The sequence below is a fragment of the Sphaerodactylus townsendi genome, linkage group LG13 (genome assembly GCF_021028975.2).
Source record: "Sphaerodactylus townsendi isolate TG3544 linkage group LG13, MPM_Stown_v2.3, whole genome shotgun sequence".
In the NCBI taxonomy this organism is placed as follows: Eukaryota; Metazoa; Chordata; class Lepidosauria; order Squamata; family Sphaerodactylidae; genus Sphaerodactylus; species Sphaerodactylus townsendi.
Window position 1 is genome coordinate 5,537,118 of NC_059437.1, and position 15,074 is coordinate 5,552,191.

The window sequence follows — 15,074 nt, forward strand, 5'->3', positions numbered from 1 at the left end:
CATGTAGACTCTTGCTAGATGGTGTGTTTCAGAGAATTTATTCAATTGAACTCTTACAACATATTTAAGAATGTACAAAGTTATGGGAAAACATAGACGTTATTATACTAAAACAGCAGGCCCAGAACACGGCTAAGTAATTACTTTTGAAGTGATTAATCCAGTGGGATGATAGCTCTAAAAATTATCACCAGTTATACTCTGTTCCACATAAAGAGGATAGATTGTTTATTCCTCTGCCAGAGAACAAAGAATGCTGGGCGTTTTTTGGTGTAGAATGTTCCACCTGGCTCCTAGTGCCTACCTAGCCCTGCTCCCCCATTCATTTGGAAGTCTGCCAGAAAAATACATTTTGGGACAGGTGCTGTATCAAAGCACCATATTCAATAATGCACAAAATAATAATTTTCACAATGCATGAAAATGAATGATAATTCTCATATCCAGTCGGAACTATATTCTAATACAGAAGCATACAACTTCCTCAACTGCTGTACCTCACCTGACCAAACTATCATCTTTATGTGGAACAGAATACAGGGCATATTATACACATGGCCGGATAAGAAAATAGCCTTTTGAGACTTTCATTAAAGGCAAATAATTTGCTATTTTCCATCAAAACAATTTAAAAATTGAAGCATTGTCCACTGTAAATCAGAATAGGCAACTATATATACACGTGCAAGGAGCCGCGTGGCGTAGTGGTTAAGTGCTTCCGCTGCCACTCACACGGTCAGGAGTTCGAGCCCCCGGTGGGTCAGATATCCTGGCAGCTGGCTCATGGTCAACTCAGCCAGCCATTTCCTGGTTGGTAAATGAGTACCTAGCTCATAGCTGGGGGGTGAAGAATAGCCGGGAAAAGCAATGGCAAACTACCCCTCAAAAGGCTTGCCTATAATATCACTGCTTGCAGTGGAACCCCAGGGTCGGACACAACTGAAGGGGAAACTTTACCTTTATATACATGTGCAGTCCCTTGAATGCACACAAGGAACGAATGCGTACCAATCTCCAAATCCAGCAGAGGCAATGATCCACAAATAGAAGCACATCCACATAGTGATGGTGATCTGGATCCCACTGCACACACTGAATGTGCCTCGTCATGGGAGGGATGTTAATGCTGTGTTGAAGGAGAGCTTTAGGCTTCCAGGTTGTATCGGATGGCTGATAACGGAGCCAAATGCCGCTTTCTGGGCAAGAGGGTAGTTCAGCTGTACACGTGACACACAGTTCTTTGAACCTCAGTGACTGCTGTGTTGGGATTCACCACTGTGATCCAGGCCTTGTTTACAGGAAGGAGCCTGCCATTAAGATTAGTGGAATTTACGATCAAGTGATATGTCTTCTTACACGTCAATCTGGAAGTTATGAAACTGCTAGGGTTAGCCACCTGTTCACAAGTGCGTGTGCTCACTGTATGCGCTCATGTGTGGTCTGAACTTTGGCCTTCTCATGGTGAATCAAGAGTGTGTCGGCTCTACCATATAACCAAGCAGGGCTTTTTCGGTGGAGAGTCTCACCAGTATTGAGGACTGGCACCTGGGGTGGGGGGCGGTGGGCGGTGAGAGAAATGTCATCTGCTTAAGGTCTAAGGGGCAAGCAGGGCTGGTTAAAAAAACAACAAAAAAGCACCGGCCACCTGAACAGCTGCTTTATCTGCTCTGTCCACTGTGTCTCACATCTGCATCTTTGTGTAGCATTCCAGTGAGTGGCAGTGGCGTAGCACCCATGGGACAGAGGGAGCACAACTCCCTGGGTGTGCCCCAGTGTGGGGGTGTGGCAGGGACGTGGTGGGGCAGGCGGTGGCGCAGGGCACTCTTGGCCAATTCTGGGCCAAGTGACAAATGCATCAGCTGCCAATGAGATAGCTACAGATCAGCAAGAATGCCAAAACCTATTTAATCTAGAAAGAAGAACACAGCACCGCCCTGTGACCAAGCAAAGGTTTATACATGGCAATAACTAGCACGCGTCGTCATATTTGAAGAACTGCACCCACTTTTCCCAAGACTTTGAAAAGCTTGCTTTTGCAATGTCTTGGGAACAGAGATCTAACCCATGTAAGAAGAAGAAGAAGAAGAGTTTGGATTTATATCCCCCTTTTCTCTCCTGCAGGAGACTCAAAGGGGCTGACAATCTCCTTGCCCTTCCCACCCTCACAACAAACACCCTGTGAGGTGGGTGGGGCTGAGAGAGCTCCGAGAAGCTGTGACTAGCCCAAGGTCACCCAGCTGGCGTGTGTGGGAGTGTACAGGCTAATCTGAATTCCCCAGATAAGCCTCCACAGCTCAGGCGGCAGAGCGGGGAATCAAACCCGGTTCCTCCAGATTAGATACACGAGCTCTTAACCTCCTACGCCACTGCTGCATAGTGGGCTTTACATGCCCTCTCGGGGTGGTCAGGGCAATCAGCTTTGGCTTGCTGGAGCAGGGAAAGGTAGTCACCTTCCCTTCAACAGGGCACTCCCCTTCCAGGAACCAAACCCAAGCCTATGTACTGATCCTTCGGTGTTAAATGTGGGGCATGAAGTTATGAGAACCACAGGGGGGTGAGCACTGATAAACCCTAATCCAGATGGGGATTGGTGTGTGCAGGTATGCTTTGTTATAAGTGTTGCCCGTGCTGGGCTGGGACAGAGGGGTATGTGCTGTCCCTTGTGGAACCAATTTGGCAGCAGATGGGTTGCTCCAGTGGACCTTTCAGGTCTGGTATGAGAGGCTAGGCCTCTGGCTGGCGCGCCTCTTCTTGCGTCTCATTTTCAGGCTCGGCTCTGACTTCGATCTCCTCCGGAGCAACGTATTCATTTGTCTCAGTGGATCCTTTGCTTGGTGGAACAGTTGACAGGGGCACGCTTTCTTGGTTGGGCACAGCCGTATACTCAGCATTCAGTGGTTCCTTCTGGGAAACATCCCTGTAGAAAAACAGACCAAGATTAGGGAGGCGGCATCTGATTTCCAAAGCGTGAGCTATCCTAGAACAAGGCATCTCCATGTTTTCATCCTTCGCTATTCTGACGCAGCATGAAAAGTGTGGGCACAAAATGGCGGCCGCAGCTTACCTTCAGAAAGCCAATGATCTACCCTCTGCTCAATTTCATAACCTTCAGCAACCAGCATATCTAATTTCTGCTTCTGCAAGTAATTACAAATTCCTAGGTGACAGATCAGTCTCTTCAACCACAAGCCAAAGGCCGTGCTTGGAATCTATGGTCCTTTCCCCACTCACCGTTTGCTGTGCGCTACTCTCGCCGAGGTTCAACACTCCCCACTACAGGGGCGGCAACAACGCAGCCGCCCCGACTCTGCTGCTCTTGCGCCCCCTCAGCGCGGGTCATTCTGGCGCTGCTCAAAACGGCGCCTTTCGATGACCCCGCGCAGAGCGCGAGGCAGTGGGGAAGCCCGGGAACACGACCCTCGCGCTAAAAAGGTCCTGGACCAGACGAAACCAACGTCATTTTAAAAGTGGGGAAACAGCCTATCTCCCTAATTAAATCCACTTTTTATTACAAAAGGCAAAAAAAGTTTTTAAAAACCCAAAATCCTGCTTTGGAGGTGTCATTCAAGAAAAGCTCTCGGACAACTTACTGTGTTTCGATCATTGCTGTTTTCTCTTTTCTCTTCTTTTTCTTCTCCTTTGAAGTTAAAAACCAGACAACACCACAGATCAAAGCAACGACTAGAATTGCTCCGATCAATGCTCCAATAATTACGCCAGTTTCTGAATCAAAAAGAGCAAAGAGGCCAGGAGGGTTATCATTTTACATAGCGACATTGCACTAACAGTGGAAATCTGGAACTAAAGCCAAGGAGCAAAATGCACTTCTAGGAACAAAAAGAGACAACATCATTCGGTAAAGGAAAGAGTGCCAGCGTAGCAGTAGTGATTAAAATGCAAGGCTAGGAGCTGGGAGACCCAAGTTCACAGGCCACGGACGCTTACTGTTAACTCACCTCACAAGGTTGTTGTGAGCATTAAAATGGAGAGTAGAATGTAATGTAATACATTTTAGATCCTCAGTGGGGAGAAAGGTGGGGTCCAAATGGAGCGAATAAATAAAGTACTGCTATTTTCATTAATATCAAGTTGTTTAAATGTACGCACACAACGAGGAAACCCTTTGGTACACATTTTGGCAGATTAGCTAATGTGGTTCTTGGGTGTGCCTGCAAACGCATTGATTTAGGCCTAGTTCCCACTGGTAAATCTGTGAGTAGCACAATGGTATTTACTCTGAGAATTGTTACACCAGCATTCTGGTGAGCCACCTTTGCAACCGGTGGTGATGGAAAGTGTTGTCAAGACACAGCTGATTTATGGCCACCTCTTACGGTTTTCAAGGTAAGAAACATGCAAAACTGGTTAGCCGCTGCCTACCTCTGCATAGCAACTCTGGCCCTCTCTGATGGTCTCCCATCCAAGTACTAACCAGGGCTTAACCTTCCTTATTTTTAGAGTGGGGAAACGTCAATCTGGCTACCATTAACTCACGGGAAGTGGAGAGGTTAATTTGGCAGCTTTTGGATCCAAGGGAGTTGGCAGCCGTGCAGCGGTAGTAGCCTTCTTCCAGATATGTCAAGTTGCCAATAACAAAGGCACCCGTTTTGAAACCTGTTAACAAAGCAAAGGGAAGAATCGAGCTGAAAAAATGCATATTCCAGATGGCTGAAATCAAAACTTATTTTTATTTTATTTTTATTAGCTTTATCTGTAGCTCGCCTTTCTCATTGTTGATCAGAAAGTGGATTGCAAAGTACGACGAAGGCATTTGAATCTAACAGTGACAATTTATGGTAAAAAAAATAATGCCCTTGGGGCTAGGTGGATTACAGGTACAAGAAAGGCTGCTCAGTCATTGAGCAAAAAGAACAAAATATGATAAAACAGCTCAGTCTAACATTGTGGTGGCGAACCTTTGGCACTCCAGATGTTATGGACTACAATTCCCATCAGCCCCTGACAGCATCAGCCAATTGGCCATGCTGGCAAGGGCTGATGGGAATTGTAGCCCATAACATCTGGAGTGCCAAAGGCTCGCCACCACTGGCTAACAGCAAAGGTCTTAATGAAACACAATAGTACAGCAGAGCTGGGATTGAGGGATTGGAAAAATGGCACAAGCAAAAAAAGTCTGGAGGTGGTTATCATTGTTCAAACATTACATCACACAATAAGGGTGGAGAGCAGCCATGCCACGCCCCTTCCCTCAGGTCAAGGCTCAGCCCAGCTTAGACAAAGGCCCCTTCCGCACGGGCCAATAAATGCAGGCTAGCCATGGTATAAAACCTGTATTGGGGGAACTTCAAATGGATTCCGCTCTTAACGCGAGTCCGCTTCGCGTTTTCCTCCCAACACGGGCTTTTCAAGAATTGCACTACCTGTGATTCTTTTGTTTTAATGTGGATTGGAGCCACGGCAGAGCGAACGGCTGCCCTGGGAAACACACTAGTAATCAGTGATGGCAAACCTTTGGCGCTCCAGATGCTATGGACTACAATTCCCATCAGCCCTGCCAGCATGGCTAATTGGCCATGCTGGCAGGGGCTGATGGGAATTGTAGTCCATAACATCTGGAGCGCCAAAGGTTCGCCACCACGGCATTAGTTGGATGCACTTCCCTTTATTTTCAGTCCCCGCCTCTCTGCTGTGTAGCTATGGGGGGCACAGGGACGGCAGCAGGGCTGTGGAGGTCCATGCCTGCCAGGTTTCGTAGCTACGCAGCGGCCGAGGTAAGTGGAAAAAAAGCACCGCCGCACAAAAGCGCGCACCCCGGCCAATGCGCTTGCTGTCCACAAGATGCCCAGCCGTGTGAATGGCCCAGGGCTATGGCAGGTTTATTTATCCCACCCGCAACCCGCTTTACATTTGCCGTGCGGAAAGAGCCAAAGATGCCAACTTCCAGGCAGAGCAATTGGATAGGATTGCCAGCTTCGGGTTAGGAAATACTGGAGATTTTGGGGGTGGAGCCTGAGGAAAGTTAGGTTTGGACAGGGCGGGAACCTTAGTGTGTTCCAATGCTTTAGAGTCCAAGGTGGTCATCTTCTCTATGGAAATCGATCTCAGTCACCTGGAAATCAGTTGTAATAGTGAGAGATCTCCAGCTGCCACCTGCTGTTTTTAAATGGGATTTTGATTTCAATTTTGATTTTAATTTTAATTTTGATTCGCTCCTCTAGCTAATATATTATGATGTTTTATGCATGATGTTTTATGTTGTACACCGCCCAGAGCCCCTTCGGGATGGGGCGGTATATTAAGTTAAATAAATAAATAAATAGACAGACAGACAGACAGACAGACAGACGATGATGATGATGATGATGATAACAATAATAATAATAATAATAATAATAATAATAATAATAATAATAAAGCCTACCTGTAATCCTCCCAGAATAACCACTGCTCTCCAGACAACATAAATCCATTTCCCCAGAGAACACGGCAGCTACAGAAGGTGGACTCTATGGTTCACATCTCTCCTGAGCTCCATCCCTTCCTCAAACATCACCTTCTGTAGGCTCCAACCCGAATCTCTCGGAATTTCCCAACCCACACTTGGCAAACCTGAGAGTCTCCTCCTTGGAGAAACTTTGTGTAGCATTTCAATGTTGTTTATACTTATTTTGTGTTTATTTTATTCCAGTGAGTTTACACCCAGCCTACTCACAAGAATTAGACATCACGCCCAGAAGAGGATCTAAGGCAGGGCTGTAAAAAATGCAGCCTGGGGGCTGATCTGGCCGCTTAAGGGAGCTTATAAGGCTCACGAGCCTACTGAGGCACCCCCCACCAGCTCCCGATCTGGCCTGGCGAGCCCGCTGTGGGTTCAGTGGTCCAGGCACCCCACAGTGGCATTCTGGGACCAGCCGAGGCAGCTCCCTCCCCACAGGCCCCAATCCGACCAAGTCATATTTACGTCATATCTGGCCCTCCTAATAAATTAGTTTGACACCCATGACCTAGCGAATATTACTCACTATATGACTCCGTTATATTCTTGACGGTGTCCCCCGACACTCTTTGCCACTGGTAAGTAGGAGGAGGCAACCCTTGCTCGGCAAAGCAGTACAGGGAGATGAGGTGGCCCATCTCGAGAGTCCCGTGAAGGTAGCAGTGAGGCTGGGATGGCGGGACTGGAAAACAACAAGAACGGCAACAAAACAGGGAAATGAGGGGTATGACCAGTGGTGGGATCCAAACATTTTAATAACAGGTTCCGATGGTGGTGGGATTCAAACAGTGGTGCCGCCGCACACACGCACCTCCGGTCCATATTGGGCAGGGAGGTTGCTTTAGTAACCCCTTCTCGGCACTCTGAAAAAATTAGTAACCACTTCTACAGAAGTGGTGAGAACTGGTTGGATCCCACCTCTGGGTATGACCTGAATGAAATCCTGTCACTCTGTCATCCTCCATGTTTTCTTAAGTTATTTAGATGTCCTCCTGAACTTTAACTGCGATTGTCCTGTGGTCTTTCAATTAGTACATTCTTGTCTCTTCTTGCCCTGTTCACTGGTTGTGCACCTGACCATCTGCCAGCCCCCTCCCAGAATTTGACCACTCCCAGGTTTTGACCACTGGGGTGTGATGCCAGACGCCCCTATAATTAATTATTAACTATTTATTGTAGGATGCTGCTATAGTTTTAAGGTTTTGTATTTTTAACTGGGGTTATTCGATTTGTTTCATTATGGTTGTCGTTCTTTTGTTGTACACCGCCCTGAGCACTTCAGGGGTAGGGCGGTTCATCAAATAAATAAATAAATAAATAAATAAATAAATAAATAAATAAATAAATAAAGATGATGATGATGATGATGATGATGATGATGATGATGATGATGATGATGATGATGATGATAATAATAATAATAATGTGGTCCCAGTGGTGATCGGCACACTGGGTGCAGTGCGTAAAGACCTTGGACGGCACTTAAAAACAATTGGCGCTGACAAAATCACCATATGTCAGCTGCAAAAGGCCACCCTACTCGGCTCTGCACGCATTATTCGTCGATACATCACACAGTCCTAGATGCTAGGGAAGTGTTGGGGGGTGGGGGGGGGGGGGGGTGGGGGGGGGGGGGGGTGGGGGGGGGGGGGGGTGGGGGGGGGGGGGGGTGGGGGGGGGGGGGGGTGGGGGGGGGGGGGGGTGGGGGGGGGGGGGGGTGGGGGGGGGGGGGGGTGGGGGGGGGGGGGGGTGGGGGGGGGGGGGGGTGGGGGGGGGGGGGGGTGGGGGGGGGGGGGGGTGGGGGGGGGGGGGGGTGGGGGGGGGGGGGGGTGGGGGGGGGGGGGGGTGGGGGGGGGGGGGGGTGGGGGGGGGGGGGGGTGGGGGGGGGGGGGGGTGGGGGGGGGGGGGGGTGGGGGGGGGGGGGGGTGGGGGGGGGGGGGGGTGGGGGGGGGGGGGGGTGGGGGGGGGGGGGGGTGGGGGGGGGGGGGGGTGGGGGGGGGGGGGGGTGGGGGGGGGGGGGGGTGGGGGGGGGGGGGGGTGGGGGGGGGGGGGGGTGGGGGGGGGGGGGGGTGGGGGGGGGGGGGGGTGGGGGGGGGGGGGGGTGGGGGGGGGGGGGGGTGGGGGGGGGGGGGGGTGGGGGGGGGGGGGGGTGGGGGGGGGGGGGGGTGGGGGGGGGGGGGGGTGGGGGGGGGGGGGGGTGGGGGGGGGGGGGGGTGGGGGGGGGGGGGGGTGGGGGGGGGGGGGGGTGGGGGGGGGGGGGGGTGGGGGGGGGGGGGGGTGGGGGGGGGGGGGGGTGGGGGGGGGGGGGGGTGGGGGGGGGGGGGGGTGGGGGGGGGGGGGGGTGGGGGGGGGGGGGGGTGGGGGGGGGGGGGGGTGGGGGGGGGGGGGGGTGGGGGGGGGGGGGGGTGGGGGGGGGGGGGGGTGGGGGGGGGGGGGGGTGGGGGGGGGGGGGGGTGGGGGGGGGGGGGGGTGGGGGGGGGGGGGGGTGGGGGGGGGGGGGGGTGGGGGGGGGGGGGGGTGGGGGGGGGGGGGGGTGGGGGGGGGGGGGGGTGGGGGGGGGGGGGGGTGGGGGGGGGGGGGGGTGGGGGGGGGGGGGGGTGGGGGGGGGGGGGGGTGGGGGGGGGGGGGGGTGGGGGGGGGGGGGGGTGGGGGGGGGGGGGGGTGGGGGGGGGGGGGGGTGGGGGGGGGGGGGGGTGGGGGGGGGGGGGGGTGGGGGGGGGGGGGGGTGGGGGGGGGGGGGGGTGGGGGGGGGGGGGGGTGGGGGGGGGGGGGGGTGGGGGGGGGGGGGGGTGGGGGGGGGGGGGGGTGGGGGGGGGGGGGGGTGGGGGGGGGGGGGGGTGGGGGGGGGGGGGGGTGGGGGGGGGGGGGGGTGGGGGGGGGGGGGGGTGGGGGGGGGGGGGGGTGGGGGGGGGGGGGGGTGGGGGGGGGGGGGGGTGGGGGGGGGGGGGGGTGGGGGGGGGGGGGGGTGGGGGGGGGGGGGGGTGGGGGGGGGGGGGGGTGGGGGGGGGGGGGGGTGGGGGGGGGGGGGGGTGGGGGGGGGGGGGGGTGGGGGGGGGGGGGGGTGGGGGGGGGGGGGGGTGGGGGGGGGGGGGGGTGGGGGGGGGGGGGGGTGGGGGGGGGGGGGGGTGGGGGGGGGGGGGGGTGGGGGGGGGGGGGGGTGGGGGGGGGGGGGGGTGGGGGGGGGGGGGGGTGGGGGGGGGGGGGGGTGGGGGGGGGGGGGGGTGGGGGGGGGGGGGGGTGGGGGGGGGGGGGGGTGGGGGGGGGGGGGGGTGGGGGGGGGGGGGGGTGGGGGGGGGGGGGGGTGGGGGGGGGGGGGGGTGGGGGGGGGGGGGGGTGGGGGGGGGGGGGGGTGGGGGGGGGGGGGGGTGGGGGGGGGGGGGGGTGGGGGGGGGGGGGGGTGGGGGGGGGGGGGGGTGGGGGGGGGGGGGGGTGGGGGGGGGGGGGGGTGGGGGGGGGGGGGGGTGGGGGGGGGGGGGGGTGGGGGGGGGGGGGGGTGGGGGGGGGGGGGGGTGGGGGGGGGGGGGGGTGGGGGGGGGGGGGGGTGGGGGGGGGGGGGGGTGGGGGGGGGGGGGGGTGGGGGGGGGGGGGGGTGGGGGGGGGGGGGGGTGGGGGGGGGGGGGGGTGGGGGGGGGGGGGGGTGGGGGGGGGGGGGGGTGGGGGGGGGGGGGGGTGGGGGGGGGGGGGGGTGGGGGGGGGGGGGGGTGGGGGGGGGGGGGGGTGGGGGGGGGGGGGGGTGGGGGGGGGGGGGGGTGGGGGGGGGGGGGGGTGGGGGGGGGGGGGGGTGGGGGGGGGGGGGGGTGGGGGGGGGGGGGGGTGGGGGGGGGGGGGGGTGGGGGGGGGGGGGGGTGGGGGGGGGGGGGGGTGGGGGGGGGGGGGGGTGGGGGGGGGGGGGGGTGGGGGGGGGGGGGGGTGGGGGGGGGGGGGGGTGGGGGGGGGGGGGGGTGGGGGGGGGGGGGGGTGGGGGGGGGGGGGGGTGGGGGGGGGGGGGGGTGGGGGGGGGGGGGGGTGGGGGGGGGGGGGGGTGGGGGGGGGGGGGGGTGGGGGGGGGGGGGGGTGGGGGGGGGGGGGGGTGGGGGGGGGGGGGGGTGGGGGGGGGGGGGGGTGGGGGGGGGGGGGGGTGGGGGGGGGGGGGGGTGGGGGGGGGGGGGGGTGGGGGGGGGGGGGGGTGGGGGGGGGGGGGGGTGGGGGGGGGGGGGGGTGGGGGGGGGGGGGGGTGGGGGGGGGGGGGGGTGGGGGGGGGGGGGGGTGGGGGGGGGGGGGGGTGGGGGGGGGGGGGGGTGGGGGGGGGGGGGGGTGGGGGGGGGGGGGGGTGGGGGGGGGGGGGGGTGGGGGGGGGGGGGGGTGGGGGGGGGGGGGGGTGGGGGGGGGGGGGGGTGGGGGGGGGGGGGGGTGGGGGGGGGGGGGGGTGGGGGGGGGGGGGGGTGGGGGGGGGGGGGGGTGGGGGGGGGGGGGGGTGGGGGGGGGGGGGGGTGGGGGGGGGGGGGGGTGGGGGGGGGGGGGGGTGGGGGGGGGGGGGGGTGGGGGGGGGGGGGGGTGGGGGGGGGGGGGGGTGGGGGGGGGGGGGGGTGGGGGGGGGGGGGGGTGGGGGGGGGGGGGGGTGGGGGGGGGGGGGGGTGGGGGGGGGGGGGGGTGGGGGGGGGGGGGGGTGGGGGGGGGGGGGGGTGGGGGGGGGGGGGGGTGGGGGGGGGGGGGGGTGGGGGGGGGGGGGGGTGGGGGGGGGGGGGGGTGGGGGGGGGGGGGGGTGGGGGGGGGGGGGGGTGGGGGGGGGGGGGGGTGGGGGGGGGGGGGGGTGGGGGGGGGGGGGGGTGGGGGGGGGGGGGGGTGGGGGGGGGGGGGGGTGGGGGGGGGGGGGGGTGGGGGGGGGGGGGGGTGGGGGGGGGGGGGGGTGGGGGGGGGGGGGGGTGGGGGGGGGGGGGGGTGGGGGGGGGGGGGGGTGGGGGGGGGGGGGGGTGGGGGGGGGGGGGGGTGGGGGGGGGGGGGGGTGGGGGGGGGGGGGGGTGGGGGGGGGGGGGGGTGGGGGGGGGGGGGGGTGGGGGGGGGGGGGGGTGGGGGGGGGGGGGGGTGGGGGGGGGGGGGGGTGGGGGGGGGGGGGGGTGGGGGGGGGGGGGGGTGGGGGGGGGGGGGGGTGGGGGGGGGGGGGGGTGGGGGGGGGGGGGGGTGGGGGGGGGGGGGGGTGGGGGGGGGGGGGGGTGGGGGGGGGGGGGGGTGGGGGGGGGGGGGGGTGGGGGGGGGGGGGGGTGGGGGGGGGGGGGGGTGGGGGGGGGGGGGGGTGGGGGGGGGGGGGGGTGGGGGGGGGGGGGGGTGGGGGGGGGGGGGGGTGGGGGGGGGGGGGGGTGGGGGGGGGGGGGGGTGGGGGGGGGGGGGGGTGGGGGGGGGGGGGGGTGGGGGGGGGGGGGGGTGGGGGGGGGGGGGGGTGGGGGGGGGGGGGGGTGGGGGGGGGGGGGGGTGGGGGGGGGGGGGGGTGGGGGGGGGGGGGGGTGGGGGGGGGGGGGGGTGGGGGGGGGGGGGGGTGGGGGGGGGGGGGGGTGGGGGGGGGGGGGGGTGGGGGGGGGGGGGGGTGGGGGGGGGGGGGGGTGGGGGGGGGGGGGGGTGGGGGGGGGGGGGGGTGGGGGGGGGGGGGGGTGGGGGGGGGGGGGGGTGGGGGGGGGGGGGGGTGGGGGGGGGGGGGGGTGGGGGGGGGGGGGGGTGGGGGGGGGGGGGGGTGGGGGGGGGGGGGGGTGGGGGGGGGGGGGGGTGGGGGGGGGGGGGGGTGGGGGGGGGGGGGGGTGGGGGGGGGGGGGGGTGGGGGGGGGGGGGGGTGGGGGGGGGGGGGGGTGGGGGGGGGGGGGGGTGGGGGGGGGGGGGGGTGGGGGGGGGGGGGGGTGGGGGGGGGGGGGGGTGGGGGGGGGGGGGGGTGGGGGGGGGGGGGGGTGGGGGGGGGGGGGGGTGGGGGGGGGGGGGGGTGGGGGGGGGGGGGGGTGGGGGGGGGGGGGGGTGGGGGGGGGGGGGGGTGGGGGGGGGGGGGGGTGGGGGGGGGGGGGGGTGGGGGGGGGGGGGGGTGGGGGGGGGGGGGGGTGGGGGGGGGGGGGGGTGGGGGGGGGGGGGGGTGGGGGGGGGGGGGGGTGGGGGGGGGGGGGGGTGGGGGGGGGGGGGGGTGGGGGGGGGGGGGGGTGGGGGGGGGGGGGGGTGGGGGGGGGGGGGGGTGGGGGGGGGGGGGGGTGGGGGGGGGGGGGGGTGGGGGGGGGGGGGGGTGGGGGGGGGGGGGGGTGGGGGGGGGGGGGGGTGGGGGGGGGGGGGGGTGGGGGGGGGGGGGGGTGGGGGGGGGGGGGGGTGGGGGGGGGGGGGGGTGGGGGGGGGGGGGGGTGGGGGGGGGGGGGGGTGGGGGGGGGGGGGGGTGGGGGGGGGGGGGGGTGGGGGGGGGGGGGGGTGGGGGGGGGGGGGGGTGGGGGGGGGGGGGGGTGGGGGGGGGGGGGGGTGGGGGGGGGGGGGGGTGGGGGGGGGGGGGGGTGGGGGGGGGGGGGGGTGGGGGGGGGGGGGGGTGGGGGGGGGGGGGGGTGGGGGGGGGGGGGGGTGGGGGGGGGGGGGGGTGGGGGGGGGGGGGGGTGGGGGGGGGGGGGGGTGGGGGGGGGGGGGGGTGGGGGGGGGGGGGGGTGGGGGGGGGGGGGGGTGGGGGGGGGGGGGGGTGGGGGGGGGGGGGGGTGGGGGGGGGGGGGGGTGGGGGGGGGGGGGGGTGGGGGGGGGGGGGGGTGGGGGGGGGGGGGGGTGGGGGGGGGGGGGGGTGGGGGGGGGGGGGGGTGGGGGGGGGGGGGGGTGGGGGGGGGGGGGGGTGGGGGGGGGGGGGGGTGGGGGGGGGGGGGGGTGGGGGGGGGGGGGGGTGGGGGGGGGGGGGGGTGGGGGGGGGGGGGGGTGGGGGGGGGGGGGGGTGGGGGGGGGGGGGGGTGGGGGGGGGGGGGGGTGGGGGGGGGGGGGGGTGGGGGGGGGGGGGGGTGGGGGGGGGGGGGGGTGGGGGGGGGGGGGGGTGGGGGGGGGGGGGGGTGGGGGGGGGGGGGGGTGGGGGGGGGGGGGGGTGGGGGGGGGGGGGGGTGGGGGGGGGGGGGGGTGGGGGGGGGGGGGGGTGGGGGGGGGGGGGGGTGGGGGGGGGGGGGGGTGGGGGGGGGGGGGGGTGGGGGGGGGGGGGGGTGGGGGGGGGGGGGGGTGGGGGGGGGGGGGGGTGGGGGGGGGGGGGGGTGGGGGGGGGGGGGGGTGGGGGGGGGGGGGGGTGGGGGGGGGGGGGGGTGGGGGGGGGGGGGGGTGGGGGGGGGGGGGGGTGGGGGGGGGGGGGGGTGGGGGGGGGGGGGGGTGGGGGGGGGGGGGGGTGGGGGGGGGGGGGGGTGGGGGGGGGGGGGGGTGGGGGGGGGGGGGGGTGGGGGGGGGGGGGGGTGGGGGGGGGGGGGGGTGGGGGGGGGGGGGGGTGGGGGGGGGGGGGGGTGGGGGGGGGGGGGGGTGGGGGGGGGGGGGGGTGGGGGGGGGGGGGGGTGGGGGGGGGGGGGGGTGGGGGGGGGGGGGGGTGGGGGGGGGGGGGGGTGGGGGGGGGGGGGGGTGGGGGGGGGGGGGGGTGGGGGGGGGGGGGGGTGGGGGGGGGGGGGGGTGGGGGGGGGGGGGGGTGGGGGGGGGGGGGGGTGGGGGGGGGGGGGGGTGGGGGGGGGGGGGGGTGGGGGGGGGGGGGGGTGGGGGGGGGGGGGGGTGGGGGGGGGGGGGGGTGGGGGGGGGGGGGGGTGGGGGGGGGGGGGGGTGGGGGGGGGGGGGGGTGGGGGGGGGGGGGGGTGGGGGGGGGGGGGGGTGGGGGGGGGGGGGGGTGGGGGGGGGGGGGGGTGGGGGGGGGGGGGGGTGGGGGGGGGGGGGGGTGGGGGGGGGGGGGGGTGGGGGGGGGGGGGGGTGGGGGGGGGGGGGGGTGGGGGGGGGGGGGGGTGGGGGGGGGGGGGGGTGGGGGGGGGGGGGGGTGGGGGGGGGGGGGGGTGGGGGGGGGGGGGGGTGGGGGGGGGGGGGGGTGGGGGGGGGGGGGGGTGGGGGGGGGGGGGGGTGGGGGGGGGGGGGGGTGGGGGGGGGGGGGGGTGGGGGGGGGGGGGGGTGGGGGGGGGGGGGGGTGGGGGGGGGGGGGGGTGGGGGGGGGGGGGGGTGGGGGGGGGGGGGGGTGGGGGGGGGGGGGGGTGGGGGGGGGGGGGGGTGGGGGGGGGGGGGGGTGGGGGGGGGGGGGGGTGGGGGGGGGGGGGGGTGGGGGGGGGGGGGGGTGGGGGGGGGGGGGGGTGGGGGGGGGGGGGGGTGGGGGGGGGGGGGGGTGGGGGGGGGGGGGGGTGGGGGGGGGGGGGGGTGGGGGGGGGGGGGGGTGGGGGGGGGGGGGGGTGGGGGGGGGGGGGGGTGGGGGGGGGGGGGGGTGGGGGGGGGGGGGGGTGGGGGGGGGGGGGGGTGGGGGGGGGGGGGGGTGGGGGGGGGGGGGGGTGGGGGGGGGGGGGGGTGGGGGGGGGGGGGGGTGGGGGGGGGGGGGGGTGGGGGGGGGGGGGGGTGGGGGGGGGGGGGGGTGGGGGGGGGGGGGGGTGGGGGGGGGGGGGGGTGGGGGGGGGGGGGGGTGGGGGGGGGGGGGGGTGGGGGGGGGGGGGGGTGG

At 68.7% G+C, this 15,074-nt stretch overlaps 1 protein-coding gene across 1 annotated transcript in view; it reads right to left on the reverse strand.

Moving 5' to 3' along the window:
• Positions 1-2,401: 2,401 nt before the first annotated feature.
• VSIG1 (V-set and immunoglobulin domain containing 1) overlaps positions 2,402-15,074 on the reverse strand; it is a 64,068-nt gene continuing 51,395 nt past the window's right edge. The window contains exons 3-6 of the mRNA XM_048514720.1: positions 6,984-7,139; positions 4,495-4,614; positions 3,591-3,723; positions 2,402-2,917 (exon numbers count right to left, since the gene is read on the reverse strand). Coding sequence (XP_048370677.1) covers positions 2,725-2,917; positions 3,591-3,723; positions 4,495-4,614; positions 6,984-7,139 — 602 coding nt within the window. The 3' untranslated portion in view covers positions 2,402-2,724. The remainder of the gene's footprint in view (positions 2,918-3,590; positions 3,724-4,494; positions 4,615-6,983; positions 7,140-15,074) is intronic.